The sequence below is a fragment of the Leucopleurus acutus genome, assembly GCF_964270905.1.
Source record: "Leucopleurus acutus genome assembly, chromosome: 16".
NCBI classification, from domain to species: Eukaryota; Metazoa; Chordata; class Mammalia; order Artiodactyla; family Delphinidae; genus Leucopleurus; species Leucopleurus acutus.
Window position 1 is genome coordinate 9349382 of NC_139158.1, and position 17039 is coordinate 9366420.

At 61.3% G+C, this 17039-nt stretch overlaps 1 protein-coding gene across 2 annotated transcripts; it reads right to left on the reverse strand.

Annotated features, from left to right (window-relative positions):
* Positions 1-1526: 1526 nt before the first annotated feature.
* STX1A (syntaxin 1A) lies at positions 1527-17039 on the reverse strand (the record flags this gene model as incomplete). Of its 2 annotated transcripts, XM_082856148.1 has the most annotated exons (10): positions 1527-1604; positions 1894-2004; positions 3659-3796; positions 4611-4684; positions 4775-4883; positions 4981-5054; positions 5822-5896; positions 8712-8811; positions 9170-9247; positions 17010-17039. In XM_082856148.1, 10 exons carry the CDS (start codon positions 17037-17039, stop codon positions 1527-1529), a joined length of 867 nt encoding a protein of 288 aa, XP_082712274.1. The 2 variants fall into 2 exon arrangements, with proteins under 2 accessions (XP_082712274.1, XP_082712275.1); XM_082856149.1 differs by lacking the exon at positions 5822-5896.

Here is a 17039-nt window from a genome sequence, read left to right on the forward strand (position 1 = left end):
AGGAGTGGAGAGATGTTCAGGCTGGGGTGGAGGGGCCAGAGGGTCTGGAAGGTGAAGGCCAAGGGAGGCGGCTGGGATCCTTGGTCTCTGAGCCCCGTGGTGCCACGTAGGATCAGCCCCAGTCCTAAGGCCGTGACACTAAGAAGTCTAGATCAGAGGCATGGTACAGGTACAAATGTTTATTCTACATAAAAATTTCACAAAATGGGCAGCTGGTTGTACCAAGACCTTTGGTGAAGGGGTGGAGGAGGGGGAGGGGAGTCGCTGTTCAAGAAGGCAACACGGACAGCGGTCACAGTCACTGGGCAGGAGCAAAGCCGAGGGAAGGCGGGGCTCAGACCTGGCCCCGGCCCCTGCTGCATGCGCTCGCATGCATGCTCCTTGCCTGTCAACGGGCGACGGGTTTTGGGTGGGGGCACATCTCAGACTTGAGAAGTCCCGAGACAGTGGGGAGGAGGGAGGTGCCCCTCCCTGGCTGGCTGCTGAACACTGCATCCCAGACACCTGACACCCACGTGGCACGTCAGTGGGGGGCAGCAAGGGCAGGACGAGATTGCGGGCGCCTGAAGGGATGCTGACTTCCCGAGCACAAGAGAGCAGGGACCACTGTCCCAAACATGCAACACACAATGGCTTGAGGACCCGACTAGGGCCTGCCCGGGAGAGTGGCTGGCCCGGGCCGTGGGCTTTACCAGTGCAGAGGCCTGACCGGGGCCCGCTCTGCCTCCCTAGCTCCGAGGGTGGCTGGAGACCAGGCACCAGTCAGCCTCTTCCAGAATATTACCTGGGGTCAGGCGTAGCCCAAAGGGGTTGCTTCTGGGGCTGTAGGAATGTGGGAAGGGAGGCTGAGGCAGCTGAAGACCTGTTGGACTCTGCCCCGAGGCAGGGGAGGAAGCCTGGTCTTGACACGGCCAGAAGCCAGAAGCCTTACCCGGCCATGGCACCCTGAGCCTCCCTGGCAGTGAATTGGCTGTTAGAGGCTTAGAGCTGGGCTGTCTCTCAGGGCCACCCTTCCCCGAACCTGAAAAGCAGCACCATGTGGCCAGCTGGTCCCCAGCCCTCAGGGGGCTTGGCTTATGGGGACAGCTGGAGAGGACACAGGATGGGGCAGATGGGCTGGTCAGTAGGAGGCAAGGTTGGGGTCCAGAGAGCCTTGATCCCAGGAGAGGGCAGACCCCAGGCTGGAGTGGAATTACTGAAGGCTGGGGGAGGGGAGCATAGCTGACTACCCCAGGCAGCCCTGTCTATAAGGGGAGCGGCCTGGGCCAGGGCCTGAGTCTGTCCCTTGCCGGCCCATTCCCACCGGGCTGGCTGTTCCCCAGCCTGGCTCCCCTCTGCCTCCTCTGTACAGACGCACACTGTCACAAGGATCATGCACACGACGGCTCAGGGCAGGGTGGGAACGGGGGCCCTGTGCAGAGAAAGCGGTGTGGGGTGGGGAGGAGAGGGCCCGAGCCAGAAGGTGGCAGCAGCCAGGCGGCCTCCCGGGGTGGGCCATCCAGAGCGCAGTGGCGGTGGGGTGGTCTCTACCCGAAGATGCCTCCGAAGGTGGAGGCGATGATGATGCCCAGGACCACACAGCAGATGATGATCATGATCTTCTTCTGCACAGGGAGGCGAGGAGAGACCTCAGCGCGGAACTGGGGCCAGGAGGGAGGCTGTGGGGCGGCTGGGGAGGGGCTCTGGGGAGGGATGAAGGTTGGAGAGTCTGGGGGATTGAATGAGGGAGAAAGTGAGGACCTGGAACATGTCTGGGTGGGGTTTTAACTGGGCACCAGAGGCTCTGGTCAGAGCTGAGGGAGGGTGCAGGCAGAGCGCGGAGGGGGTTGTGATGGTCCGGGGGCTCCGTGCGTGCGTGAGGACGTGGGCTCGGGCAGGGTTGGGGCTACTGACCCGGCGAGCCTTGCTCTGGTACTTGACGGCCTTCTTGGTGTCAGACACAGCCCTTTCCACGTAGTCCACCGAATGTTCCACGTTGTACTCAATCCTGTCAATCATCTCTCCCTGCAGGGCCAGGGGCACCCGAGCTCCAGAGGGCCCCCCTCAGGGTTACGAGGGGGCCCAGGGCAGGATTTCGGGAAAGCAGCCTGAGGTTAGAGAAAAGGGGAGTGTGAGGGGGATGGGGCAGAGCTTCTCACCCGTGCCCTTCGCCCCTGCCAGGCACCCCGGCACCCTGCGCAGCTCCCTGTAATGCAGCCTCAGCCAGGGGGGCGGGGACCATGCAGAGGACGCTCAGAAGGGGCCCTGACCCCGGGGCTGGGCAGAGGACAGCACAGGGCAGAGGAAGGCAGGGGCGGGAGTGGGTGGGCTGGAGTCTGGCCAGAGTGACGACGGTGAGCCCCCCACTCCATCCTCCCCAGGCACGATGGTTCCGTCCAGCCCTGACAGGCTTTGGTCTTCAACCTTTAAGATCCCCCTGCCCAGTCCCACAGGCCTCGTGGGCCCTGCAGTCTGGTCCCAGGAAGCCCCCAGAGGCCACTCGACCATGACAATGCCCAGGACTCCCAGCAGCAGCGTGTTGAGGGCTGGCCGCTCTCTCCAAGCCCACTGCTCCCACTGGCGTCCACAGCACCATGGTGTCCCGCCCCAGTGGAAGCAGCAGCCTCCTCAAGGCCTCCCTGCTTCCTAACTCGGGCCATGCCACTCCCACACTTAAGACCCTCCAGTCTAGAAGAGACTCCAGCAGCCCAGCACCGCCTGCCAAGACTCCACCTCTGTCATCTCCAGCTCTCCCCGTGCTCTAGCCGCCCGGATCTCCTTTCTGCTCCTCACATAAGTCAGGCTCTTGCTGGTCTCAGGACTGTGGTGCTGCTGGTCCCTCTGCCTGGGCCAACTGCTTCACTCTTCCCCTGGGAAGTCTTCGGAGCTCAAATGCCGCCTCCTCAGAGAGGCCTTCTCTGACCACCCCGTCCAAAGTGGCCACTGCGGTGACTGTGTCACTCCAAGTGTGGCCCTTGGACTAGTAGCGTCGGCATCACCCTTGAGCTTGTGAGACATGCAAATTTATGAACCCCCACCCCACCTACCGATGTCTGGGAACGGGGACCAGAATAGGGGAACTTATAACAAGCCCTCCTGGTGGCCCTGGAGCACTTTAAAGTTTGAGAACTGCTGCTCTGTCACGTCGCCTCCTAACGTCTGGCACAACTGGAGAATATGCCATTCATCGTTTACTTATGCTGCCCTTTTGCCCAACACACATTAGCTCTCAGGGAGCAGGCCCTCAGCTGTCCTGGTCACGGCTATACTTCCGGCTCCTAGAAAAGTGCCCATCCACAGTGCCCACATGACACACAGCTGGTGAACAAGACAGGACAAGGCTGGGTGAAGGTGGGTAGGGCCATGCAGGGCCTGGGGTCTTGGAAGGCCAAGCAGAGCCATGCAGAGAGGATCCTTCAGGTGGGCAGGACCCTGAGGGCAGTTTCAACAGCACGTGGTTAGTTACCTGAAGACTTGGTCCCTCCCGGGCAGGGCAGCGTGGCGGGCAGAGAGGGTAGGGTTAGTGCCACCCTGGGTGCTGCTGGGGGCTGGGGGGGGGACGGTGGGGCCCCGGGCGCTCACCTGGCTCTCCACGAGCAGGGCCATGTCCATGAACGTGTCGTGCAGCCCTGGGTGCTGCTGGGGGCTGGGGAGGGATGGTGGGGCCCCGGGCGCTCACCTGGCTCTCCACGAGCAGGGCCATGTCCGTGAACATGTCGTGCAGCTCCCGGATGCTGCTCTCCAGCTTGATGATCTCACTGTGGCGCGTCTCGATCTCGCTCAGGGCCTGCTTGGAGATGCTGGAGTCCATGATGATCTAGAGGGTGGGAGCAGTGGGCTGGGACTCAGGGACCGGCTGAAGGGAGCGGGGGTGGGGACTGGGACAGCAAGAGGCCGAGGGTGGAAGCAGGCCACTGGGATGGGCTGTGGCCTGAGCAGCACGTTCTGACAGCAGAGCCTGAGGCTTCTTCCTCAGCCGCAGCTCTCCCCCCACTTTCTGCTCGGCGCTTACTAGCTGTTACCTAACTTCTCTGAGACCTGATTTCCTACCTGTAGATTTCCTACCTGTAACACGGGGCTAACCCTCCCCACCTGTGCCTGTGCATAGTAACAGCTGAGTGGTAGTTGCCCCGAGGGGCCCAGGCCTTGAACCGCCTTTTGGCCTCTCTCCCATCCCCTCTCCTCCTGTTCTTCCTCCCACACTGAATGTAGCCGACACCCCCTCCTAGAACCACACGCCCAAGCTGCCTCCCCTACCTGTGTGCCACCTCCTTCAGGAAGCCCCCCTGCCGGGTAGAACATGGAGCTTCACGTGCATGTAGAGAGGCCAAGGGCACCGTGTCCTCCAAGAGGGGTAAAAGGTCCTGAGGCTGGTGGAAGGGGCCCCTAGCCGGTGGCAAATGAGCAGGGGTAGCTAGGAAGCGGACCCGACTGGGAGGAACCGGGAGACGGGTCTTAATTCCCCCTTTGCCCCTAACATTTGTGTGACCTCTGCCTGGTCCCTAAGCCTCTCTGGGACTCAGCCTTCTCTTCTCTAAAACCTGCCGCACAGGTGGCTGTGTCCAAAGACTGCCCGGATCCGGCGCTCTGCACGCACACCAGGGTCCCCAGGGGGAGGGGTCCACACTCACCCCGGAGGCAAAGATGGCGGGGTTCCCACTCTCCAGCATGTCCTCCAGCTCCTCGCTGGTCGTGGTCCGGCCGGCTGTGAGCAGGGGTCACGCTGAGCCCGGCCTTCCCCAGGGTGGTCAGCGGCAGCCCGGCCCCACCCCTTGGCCCCACCCCCTCAGCTTACTGATCTCCAGCTGCCTCTGGATGCGGCCCTTGCAGCGCTCGCGGTAGTCAGTCTGCGTGGTGTTGTACTCTGACATCACCTCCACAAACTTCCGGGACAGTGTGGAGTGCTGGGGGCCCGAGATGGGGGTGCAGGTGTTAGGCCCACCCCACCGGGCCCCAGAGCCTCAGGTGCCTGGCTGCCCACCCCAGAGGTCCCGCCCACACCTGTGTCTTTCGGATCCTCAGGTCAGCGGATGAGCGGCTCAGGCCTTCCTCCTGCTCGATGCTCTGCTCGATGCCTGGGGAACAGCCAGCTGCTGAGAACCTGCCCCATTCACTGCTGCCTCGCCACCCACACACCCAGGATCTGGCTCAGGACCCTCCCCTGGGGGGACGTGTGTTGTCTGTTGAGTGGGGTCACACAGGAAGCAGAGCAAGAGGGGGCTCCAGGCACTGATGGAGGAGGGGCCGACAAGGGCTCTTCCAGGCATGATGTGTGTGGTGGTGCGTGCATACACACACACACACCTGTGAGGCCTCAGGCACACACCAAGCTGTGTATCTGTGTGTGTGTGTACACCTACTATGTGCTAGGCCTGGTGGCTCAGGCCCACCCTGTCTCTCTCCTGCTCAGGAAGGCTGTGCATGGAGCGAGGAGTGGGGCATGCCGTGGAGGGGGTCGGGGGGTGGGCAGGGCTAGGTGGCCACAACCACAGGGCACGGGACCCCTAGGCCTGTGCTTTCCGGGGCATGCATGCCTGTGCTCACGTGAGCGCGTGGGGGCTCCTGGGTGGGACCAGGCACTGCTGGCCACTCCTTTAACTCTCTTTAGCTGACAGTGTCCAGAGTGGAACACTCCCTGGACGGAGCCTCAGGCATGTGTCCCAAGGGCCAGCCCAGAGCGTGGCACAAACAGGCCTTGCCAGGTAGCTGCTAAGTAAATGGCACGTGAGGAAAGAAAGACCCAAAGTACCCCTCAGAGCCAGTGAAATTCCATGGGCTGTGTGGGGGAAGCAGGCCTGGAGTGCCCCCCACATCCCAGACAAGGCCTGGAGCCCAGACTCACTCTTCAATTTGGAGCGAACTTTGTTTGCTGTCTTCTTTATGTCAGACATGAGTTCCTCCAGCTCTTCCTTGGTTTCTGGGGAGGTAGAAGGGGTGGCGGGTAGATACCCTGGGCTCCCCCATGCCCGATCTTCAGGCTCAGGCCCGAGGGGGCTCTGGGCAGACCCTGGGTCTCCCCTTGTCCCCTGGCTAAGAGTCCGCCTGCCCCTCCAATCCCGGGCCGGGGCCATACCAGCTGTAGCCTCACACCTTCTCGTGTGCCTTCCAAGGAGCCTCCCTCCTGCCTTTGCCGGCTCCCCCCAACCCCCTGCCGATAACAGATGGGGCTAAATTTAAGGCAGAAGTAATTGTGCAGCAGCTGGTGATGCTGAAGGTGGCACTGGGGAACGTTTACTTGATAACTTGCCCGAGTCGAAGGTGGAGGTGCGGGCTCACCTAGCGCTACCTGGTGGCTCTGGGGGTGGACATCCAGCTGATGGGCTGATGCGGGCCAGGGGCCAAGGAGGCAGAAGCCAGCCCCCATCAAGCACCCTGGGCAGGGCAGACCCTGTTCTCTTCACAAAGTCCCCCTCCCCAGGTGCTGAGCTCAGTGAAGGCCAACTGCTGAGTGCCCGGTAGGTGGATGGGGGCTGGAGGCACCCGGCCGGGTGGGGGCTGTGAGAAGAGCTTCAAAGAGGTGGGCCCCTGGGGTACAGTCAGCTCTAGAGGTAGCATGGAGCAGGGCTATGAGGGGGTGAAGCTGGGGGAGGGCTGTGGCGTAGTTTCTGGCCCTTGTTCCAACTGGAACCATCTCTGGAAAGCTGGCGGAGGCCATGGAGGTGCCCAGCTAGCCCTGCTCCCTGCGAGGGGTTGGCTGGCAAAGTGGGGCAAGATGGCTGCTTCCCTCTGGGGTGCTGGGTGGAGCCCAGCCTCAGGGCAGCCCCCCATGGCTCCACCCCCTGGAGAAACCAGGACTGAGCTCCTGGCTGGAGCCTTTCTCATCCACCCTGTGCTTGCTTCTGGGGTTGGGGCTTCTCCCACAGGGGACTCGGGAGGGGCATTTACAGTGGCTGATCAAGTGGGAGGGCCACTTCCCAAGTGGAATGTGAACGAGGTGGAGTGGGGGGCTTCCAGGAGCGGGGGAAGAGGCCTTGTTCGTAGGAACAAAGGCAAACTCGGTTACCAGCAGCTCTGACGTCACAGCCTCTTTTGCTCAGACCCAGAATAGCCCAGCCTGGATGGCAGCCCCCAGAGGAGGCAGAGCAAGCCTTGGCCCAGGAAAGCCCCCCACTCACTGCCAACTTTCTTTGTGATGCCCCCTCAGCTCTGCTCTGCCTCTGCGCTAGAACCCTTAATGGGGAGCCCCCTCCCCTTGGGGAGTGCCTGTTAGCCCATGTCAGTGACCGTCAGCCGGGTCCTGACTGCCCAGCTCATGGGTGGCAATTCTAAACTGGTCACTAGTGCTGTCTGATGAAGGTGGCACAAGGCAGCCAAGGCTGGGGGAGTTGGGCAGTTCTGTCCCCTGCCTGCCCCGCCTTCCAGCAGGTGAGAGGCCAACTCCCAGCTCTTTATAGTCTCGCCCCACAGTCAGCCCCCTCCTGCACCTCACCAGGAGTGACCCACCAGGGACATGCGCTGACCCGGATACACACGGGCCCACAGACAAACCACATCACATACTGCCGTCCCAGACAAACCTCTAGGGAAAGGGGCAAAGCACAACGACACGGCAGCTGCACTGGATGTACGCCCTGCTCTGGGGTGTCCCTCTTTCCTTCCCACTTCTTCCTGGGCTAGTCTCCCCGGCTCCCAGCTGACTCACTCAGCCTTCAAAGGGCCTGGCACTGGCCTCAAGTTCAAGCACACTTTGGGGCCGTGGAGACATTTATTCTGGGTGCTTGAGGATGCCTGTGGGCCTGGGGCTGAGAGGCCATGGATAGGGAGGCAGTGCTGGAGTTGAGAACAAAATCAAGCTTTGGGTGCCTGCGTGGTGGGCTATGGGCCGTAGGTCCTTTCCCATGAACACCTGGGCAGCAGCCTCCCCGTGCTTTGTCCTGGGGCCCCATACGCTGGCGCCTTCCAAAGGAGCTGGACAAGGGAGAGAGGAGGTGAGCAAAGCCGCAAGAACAGGCAGGCAGTGCACACACCCGACCTGATGAGTCCAGGTGGCTGACCTGGGCCCCAGCCCGTCACTGCCTCCCCAGGGCTGAGGGTGGGCCCCCTCTATGGGAGGGGGTCACGGGCCTGCATGCCGTCAGCCTGGCCCATGTTAGTGTAGTAGTAATCAACACCCCCGCGGGAATCGTGACGGCCAGGTCAGTGGGACCCGTCTGGAGACAGTGAGACGCAGACCCACACAGCCTCCCCGTGCAGAGGGAGAGAGGTCACTTCCTGGAGCCCTGAGAATGCCCGGCTCCGGGGTACCAATGGCCAAGTGCCAGGGCTGCCAGCTTTTTCCGGAAACTCTGCCTGCTTGGCCGGCTTGCCCTCCCACAGCGCTGATGCCTCAGAGCTGCCATCTGCTCCCCGGGGGGGCGAGGGAAAGGGAGAGGCTGGGCTGAGAGGCCCTCTATTGATCAGAGGCCGCTGCCTCCCTCCTTGCTCCCTCCCAGAATCCCAGGGCTACAGCCGGCTGGCCAGCCGCGCCGCCTTAGAAAACAGCCAGCTCACCTGGGGAGGGCGGGTCCGGCGCCTGACCCCGCCCTTCTCACCAGGCATCCGGTAGGTGGTACTGGGCACTGACCCCACCCCCACCCCGGGCCTGGGACAGCTGTTTCCTGAGGCTTCCCGTGGAGCCCTCCCCAGCCTGGCCAGGCGCAGGCAGCCCTCAGCCGACCAGCAATGAAGGGCGTCCCTCCCCGCAGCAGCGCCCTCCTGGAGGCCTGTGGGGCTCCTCACACCTACACACTCACTCTCATCAGGGTTGGGGGAGGCCAGGATGGCGCTGTGCTTCCGCTTCACCTCCTCCACGTTCTCTGAGATCTTGTCAATGAAGCCACGGATCTCCTCCACCTGTGGACCAAGGCCAGGTGGTCTGGGGGCAAAATCCAGGGAGGGGGCTTCTTGGGCCCAGGGCTTGCCCAGAGTAGGGCTGGAGGTCAGGGCTCAGGGCCAGACTGGGCCAGGCTTCAGGGGGTAGTTGAGGGGAGGTGGGGCTGCTCCAAGGATCCTTCTAGACTGGGGTAGGAGTAGGGAGGAATGGGCCATCCCAAACTTTGCTCCCCTCTGAGCCTCAGTGGGCTCATTAACTGGCGCCTGTGGGCTGCTGAGCCAGGCGCAGGTGTGTAAGAGCCCTGGCCTGCCTCAGAGTTGAGACGTGGCCACCCTGGGTCTGCCAGTGTTTGGGGAGAGGCAGGTGTGCTGCTCCCACCTGTTCGAAGAACTCATCCATGAAGCGGTCTCGGTCCACGGTGACAGTGACATCGTCATCATCATCGCTGTCCTTGGCCTGCACAGGGGTGTGCACACATGAGCAGACCTGTGCTAGGACCACTGGGCCCCACTGGACCTGGGACACCCAAACTGCCCAGCATCTACATACAGCAGGCCCGCAGGCTGCAGCTCCAGGGCCCTTGGCAGGGACAAGGCCTGGCTGTGCCCTCAGCTCCCAGCCGCAGTGAGACCTGGAGGATCCCTGGGGACCCAGCATGATCACGGAGAGAGGCCTTGCCTATCAAGTTGGTGACAGGGCCAAGTATCCACCTCCGTGCCAGGCACTCCTTCCCCTGCTCAGCTGCCTCCCCTCCCCCACAGGACTGGGGTCCTCCGAGCACACCCCTCACCCTAGGGTGCTGCTGGGGAGGCCCTGCCACAGGCTAGGCAAGAAAACCTCAGGGCTTAGTCCCCCGGCCACTGGCCCCAGCTCACACCATGCCTGAGACAGGTTGCCTGGAGTTCCCAAGCTGGCCCTGAGTTCCAAGCTCCCTCTCAGGGGAGGGCCATGCAGGGGGAGGCCTGGGCACCACGAACACGTCCCTGCCAAAAGGTGGAATGGCTCCGATATGGGCCATCCCCACAGCACCCAGGCCGGCTTGAGAGCTCCTGCCTGTGAGGGGCCTCTGATCCGCCAGGCTTGCTCCCTCAGACCTCGGGGAACTCTCCCTCCTTGTTAGTCTTGACATTGATCCTCTTTCCTTCCAGGTCCAGAGTTGGGTCCGGCAGGCACAAGAGGCCAGTCACGTTGCCACTTGGCCCGGGGCCTGCCTCAGCTGCAGGTGCAGGCCTCACCCCGCGGCCCCAGGGGCAGCCGTACAAAAGCCAGCCCATCAGGAGGTGGGGGTGATTACACCTCTGACTTCCCAGCATGCCGGCCACTCTCATTACTGTCCGCCCCACACCTGGAATCAGCCATGGTCGGCCCACTCTGCTGGCAAGGCCAAGGTCCGTCTCCACGGCCAAGGCCCAGATGCTCAGGGCAGGACGGTCACCTGGGTTCTCGGGCTGGGTCATGCCTCCTCATTTCTCAGCGCCCCACAGGAGGAGGCACTAGCCCTCACCCTGATGCTCTCTTGCGAGGATGGAGGCAGGCAGAGGCTGAGGGGCCGGGGAGGCTGAGGGGCCGGGGAGGCTGTGCCCCCGCCGGCTGGGGAAGGCGCTGAGTTCTGGGCCCAGCACAGACACTGACTGGCTGAGGGACTTCCCCTCCGGGTCTGTTTGCTCCTCTATGAAATGGGGACAGTGATGCCATGCTGGGAGAGGCGGGCTGAGAATGGATGGGGAAGCCCAGCGTGTTCTGTAAAGGGCTGTGGCCCTGGGGCTCTCGGGGTCCCACTACCCCACCAAAGTGGGACCAACCAAGAGAGGGGGTTGGTTGGGAGCTTTATGGAGGCGGCCCCCCTCCTCAAGAGATCACACCTCCTCCCCCAGCAGCTAAAATAAATCCTCGCTCCCACAAGTGCCTGTGGCTGCCGCCAGGTGGCCCCCATCCCCCACCAAGCCCACCCTTAGCCACAGAGAATCTAGGAGCCATTTCCATACTTTGAGGCCCAGGAACCAAGCCAAGCAGGAGGAGCACTCCCTAGGGACACCGAGGCAGGGTGCAGCCTGGAGAACCCCAGGGCCCCCTCCCTGGCAGCCTGCCAGGTTGGGAAGTGGCCCCAGGAGTTCCTGCCATTCAGCAGCCTGGCTTCTCTGTCCTTCTGGTGCCCAGAGAGGGATAGGGGTGGATGGGAAGAGGCGGAAGGAGAATTTTCCAGCTCCCTTCCCTTCTGGAGTGATGACCAGCTAGAGCCAAAGACAAGGGCGCCGGAGTCACTGGAGATGAGAGTCACTGCCAGGGACCCCGGGGCTGATGCCTCCCTTTGGGCCTCAGCTTGCCCATCTGTGAAATGGACTTACGTTTTCCAGGCATCCAGCCAGTTCTGACCTGCTACCTGCACAGCCTCCCTGCACAGAGGCTGGACTTGAGTAGCTTCTCCAACAGAAGGGTAGCGGGAGAGATGCCACACTCTCTTCCATGCTCTCTATCAGTTGGAGGGTTTAGGGCCTGACCTCACAGCCTGGGTCAAACAGCTGTGGCTCTGAGCAAAACATGGAGGGGATGCTCCAAGGGCACCCTTCCTTACCAAGTGCTACTCCTTCTTCCTCCTCAGGACCTTTTCACTCTCACGCCCCTCTTCATCTCACTGCCCCAGCCTGAAATCTGATCTCACCACACTCCGCCTATAACCTGTAACCATCTCCCTGCCCCTATAATCTACCCACTGTCCTCCCTGCTGTCCCCATGTGGCTCCCTCTGCCGGCAGTGCCAATTCCATGAAGCTGACATTCCCCTCGTCCTTAGATGCCACCCCCTTCGGAAGCCTTCCCCAGCTCCTTGGGGTGGGTATCTTGCTCCTCTGGTTCCCCGCACCCTATTCGCATCCCTACTGGAGCCACAGGCACACACTCTCAAGCCCTAAGGGACCTGAAAAGTCACCTTGGCCGCAGCATCTAGCCGCAGCTTTCACACCTCCGGGGATGGAGAGCACACCAGCTCTCTCGGGCACTTCTGCCTATCTGGAGCAGCGCCAATTGTTAGAAAGTCCTTCCCTTTCCTGTGGTTTGGCCCCAGGCCGTAAAGAACCTGTTGGTGCCCTCTCCCTGGGCTGGCCCTGCCAGAGATCTGAAGGTAGCATCCACATCGTTCCTGGGTTTTTCTTCTCAAGTTGACCATTCCCTCCCCTTCAGATCCTTTCCAGAGGCCTTAAGTTGCAGCCCCTGCCCCAGACTTGTTCCACTCAGCCTCTGTCTTCTCCCGCAGTAGAAGATATAAACTGAACCTGCTGCTGACTGTGGCCTGAGCAGTGCCAAAGAGCTGACCCATCACCTCCCTCTTTCTACATAGTCTACCTCTGTTAATGCAGCCAGGGAATCACAGAAGTGATGTTATAGTTCTTCCTGCCAAGGAAAGCCCCCAAGCCCTTCCCCACCCTGTTTACTTGGTTGGATTTGGGGCTCAAGGGAAGGATCTTCATTTGTTCTGATCCTTGCTTCAGTTTGTGAGAATCTGACGGTTTGTGCCTTTGTTGCCCCCTGCAACTTCAACCACATCTAGGCCAAAGCCCTGAATGGTTAGGGCCCCAGCTCCCTTGGGGATCCGCCAACCCTCTCTAAGTGGCAGTCACAGCTCCGGAAAGAGGGCTGGACTAGAGCTGGGGACTTGAGAGGCTGCAGCGACGAGGCGGCAGCTGGAGTCGTGAGGCAGTTATAAACTCAAAGGTACAAACATCTTCCGGACAAACCCACCCAGACATCATATGGGCACCCTGTCTGCCACCTGGCCAAAACTAAGTTCCACCTCTTTCTCCTGAGCCCCCTCCTCTGAACCCCCCTGCTCAGAACCCCCGTTCTCAAGAGTCCCCCAAATCAGAAACTGGGGGGAGCATCCGCACTCTTCCTCCTCCTCTAACATCACAACCTACATCCAATTTGTCATGGTGTTTGTTTTTTGGTTCTAGTGTTCACGGGTTCTCAACCCTGGCTCAGGACCTGAGTCCCTCGGTGGGGGATTAAAAAAACAAAACAAAACAGCTTCCAGACCAAATGAGAATCTATGGGGATGGGGCTGGTGAGGTTAAGTTTTTTTTTTAAGCCCCCCCAGGATGGAGAACCACTGGTCTGGTCTCACTCCTCTCTGGCCGGCTGGCCATCTCGGCTCTAGCATCATCACCTCCGGCCTGAGCAATCAGAAGAGAAAATCGGTGCGGGAGTGAGAAAGCACTGCCCCACCACAGGGGCTGCTGCGACAGGGGAGAGCATATCCCACTAGAACCACCACGCGTGCAGCCCTGGTGGTCTCTCCAAGCGGAGGCTCCAGGATTCCAGGATACCCTCCTGGAAGTAAGAGTGTGAATCCTCCAAGGGGTGCGGAGGCCAGGCAGCCTCCGGGGCGTCCTGGGGGATGGTGGCAGGCTGGCAGGCAGGCTTGATTCATTCCTGCTGGAGCAGGAGTTGCTGTTGTCTGTCTCGAGGGCTATTTTTTTTCCCCTTGTTCTTTTTAATGACTAATCAAAGCCGGTATTACTAAAGCAGAGAGGCCCAGAGCTGAGTCAGGGGTGTGCGAGAGGCCGAGCTGGGTCTCCAGAAAGAGAGGGCTCTCCTTTCTGACCCCTTCCTCCTTTCCCCATCCTGCAAACCTCCCCCTCCCCCAGATCCCTGCCCTCAGCCAGGCCTACCCCTTAGCAGGGCCCCAGAGCAGCTCAGGGAGGCAGCTTCGGGCTGTGGGGAGGGGCTGAGCTCTGCCTCCCTCCAGGTGCTGTGTGACCTTGGATAAACTCCTGGCCCTTTCTGACCTCAGTTTTTCCATTTGTAAAATAGCAGGTTGGACTAGATAGTTCCTGGAGGCCATCTGTACCTCAGATGAACACGTACCCAAATCCACTGGGGTTTTTTTTTGTGGGGAAACTCCAAGGAGGTGATGAGAGGGAATGAAGGAAGGAGAGGGCCCCTAGCCTGGGTCTATTCTTACACTCCCATTTCTTCTGCTCTGCAGGGCAAAGCCGGTTGGCTCCACTGTACAGACAAATGAGCATGGAGAGGTTAAGGCACCAACCTGCCTGCTGTTGCCCCGGGAACCCCCAGTCTCTTCCCAGCAGTAAGAGAGAAAAAGGGAACCGGTCAGCAGAGTGCTGCCCCGGTGAGCTGGGCCCTGCTCTAGACCAGATGCCAGGCCCACCCACCATTCTCTGGGTTGGGCATCCTAGCCCCTCTGCCTTTACTCACACTGGTCCCTTCTTTTGGACCACACTCCCTCCTCCCATTCAAATCCAGCTCCTCCTTCTGGGCCATCCCAAGTCCTCTCCTTCCAGGAAGGTTCTTCCTGGGTCTGGCTACCCCATTCTCCCTCCTCTTTACTGTCGCAGGCGCCCCTGTGTCTCACATGGCCCAGAATGTAGATAAACACCATTCGGGGCCCAGGGAGGGGTGGGTCGGCTCCAAGGAGTTCTCGGAAAGAAAACCAGGGAGGCCTCTGAACTGGGGGAAGGAGGCAGCTGCAGGCCAGGCGGGGCTGCCTGGGGACACCTTGTCCCCAAAGTCTCCCCGGTATACTCTGGTGACCCAGGTCTTCACCCGTCCTAGGCCTCCAGGCTGCCCTTCTGATCTCTGAGGGCTGTGGAGAGCATTCAGGTCCCCACACCGGCCCACGAGGACCCCTTCATTCTCCCTCTGCATGAGAGGATCAGCTCCACGAGAGATGAGGGCTGGAGAAGGCTGGAGGGCTGGGCCTGGCTTGCAGCGCTGAGGAAACGTGCTAGCTCCTTCCCCAAGTGTGACTTTTATAAATAAGCTCCCTTCGCCTTCCTTCCAAATGTGGTGGGGAAGGAGGAGGAGGGGGGAGGAGGAGGGAGGGAGGCTGGCTGTGGTGCAAGTGGCTGTCCCAAGCGCCACCCTCTGTCCAGCCCAGCTAGCACTGGAGTCTCAGTTCCTGGGGGTTCTGGCTCCTGGGGTTCAAGGTCTCCCCCAAATATGGAGTCAGAGTCAGGAGACCTGTGACCACCCCTCTTGCCCTGAGAAACTGGGTTCTAGGTTTTCCTACCTCCGCTTCATAGATAGGAATCTATGCAGCCCAGAGGGAGACCTGGGGGAATGGCAGTGCCCCATACTAATGGTTCCACCCCACCCAGTGTGGGCTCCTGCCAGCGGACCCTCAAGGCTGCTAGAAACCCCCAAGGGGCAGAGCCACCCAGCCATGAGTACAGCAGCCTTCATGGGCGCTGAATACCTGGACTGGGGGCCTGTCTGGAGAGGAAGACTCAGTTTACTTTCAGAGAAGCCAGGCCTCACCACCTAAAGACCACTCTGGCTAGTGTGTGTGCGTGTATGTGTGCTGGCTGGGGGGAAGGGGGGAATCACAGACACACCAGAGCAAAGAGCTGGCTTCAAGCTTCCTACAGCCCAAGATCTCTTAGGTCTTAGGTCTCAGCCAGGTCTGAGTGTGACCATTTTTAGGACTAGGTGAAGCCCCTTTCTACCATCCCACTTCATCTTCCAGGCCAGCCACATCTCTTTTGTGCCTCAGTTTTCCCTTCAGCAGAGGGAATGAAGCTGATGAGTCAGAGGATGTCAGATGGAAAGGATTGTGCTCTCCCTGATCACCTGGTTCCCACATACACCCTCCCCTGACCCACCAGGCACCCAAACACCAGCAAATGCACCACACAGCCATTCATCACCGAGATAACCACACTCCTTCTGACTCAACCAAGCACAGGAAACTTGAGGGCAACCACAAGGGCTGGCGGGGGAAGAGTTTAGATACCATACACGACATGAGGGACCATCTTCTTCCTTTGAAACCTCGTGGGGTTTACTCCTGGGTCTGGGCAGTCAGCCAGGAATAACACAGGTCTGACGGGAGAGTGGGGGCTGGCAGCCAGAGCAAGGGGGACACGGAGGCAGGAGAGCACAGGTTCCAGCCCCATGCTGCCCAGGAGACAAGACTGGTACAACGGGTGGGAGACCCAGGCACAAATGCAGGGAACCTATGGGTAGAGAGGACAAGCCATGGGATCAAAAGTCCAAAGGACCCTTGGAACTTTCCATATAAGGGGACCCAGGTCTCTGGCTCTAAGGTGGGTAGCACGGGAAGTGTTCTGGGGAGACACTGAGCTAGCCCCGCCCCCGCCACAGAGATCAGCAGGTGGGGGCCTGCCAGTATGGGGGGCGGGGGTCAGCCGGGGCATCAGAGGAGCCTCAACTGGGTCTAGAGCCCTGATGCCCCTCTCCCCACAGGCAGGCTTCCCTTCCTTTTCTGTCCCCCCCAGCCCCCCCACCCCAAGATTGCCATCTTTAAAGGGAGAGGTGCGAACACCCTGGTTAATAGCAGAGGCCAGGGGAGGGGGGCCTTGACGAGGAGGAGCAGGCGGCAGGGGTCTCTGTCAGGGCTGGGAGAGGGCGGGCTCCGACTCAGAACCTTTGCGCATCCTTCTACTTCCCCCACCGGAACCCCGCCCCAGAAGCCACACCCCAGGGGCCCCCGAAACACAGGTGGAAAAATTGGTTCAGGTAGGAATCCGACCAGGGAACCCCGGAAGGGTCTGGAAACGCCGGCCCGGGCTGCCCGGAAGCCAGGAATGTGGACCGGGAGCGGGTCTGACCCCTCCCGGACCAGGGCGGGCAGCAGATGCCGATCGCCACCGGGTGGGGAGCCACAGGTGACGGGAGCTACAGGTGATGGAAGGTGATGGGGGCGGCGGTCGCCCCGCGAGACAGCGCCCAACGGAGGAGCCCGGCCACACCCGACCGCCCCGTTTCCGCAGCGCGCCCTGCAGCGGGGCTCTGGACAGCAGACCGCCCGCGGCCCCTTCCCACCGGTCCCGCCGTCTGTCTAAACCAGAGGAAGGGCAGAAGGGTCAGTGATGAGGCACCGTGGGGAGAGAGAGTCGGAACCTGCTCCGCGGGGCGAGCGAGAGGTCAGGCTTCGGTCCCGCCACCGATATTCCAGAATACCCCTTCGACCCCCGAAAAGAAGGGGGCGCCGAAAAGTTTTTCCAGGACTCCGGGCTCCAGTCGTCAGTCCGCGAACCATCGGAGCCGAGCTCACGCGAGCCCGTGACCCCAGTGGGTCCAAGGGGCGGGACCTGGATGGGGGTCCCCGGCTCGGCACTGCTCCCTCCTACCCTGGCCAGGGACGCAGGGACTACCGCCCCAGAGGTCGCCAGAGGTGGTCGGGGAGCTGCCCGGCCGCTGGGCACGGGCGGCGAGGGGCGCCGCGCAGGGGCCGGACTCACCGTGCGGAGCTCCTGTGTTCGGTCCTTCAT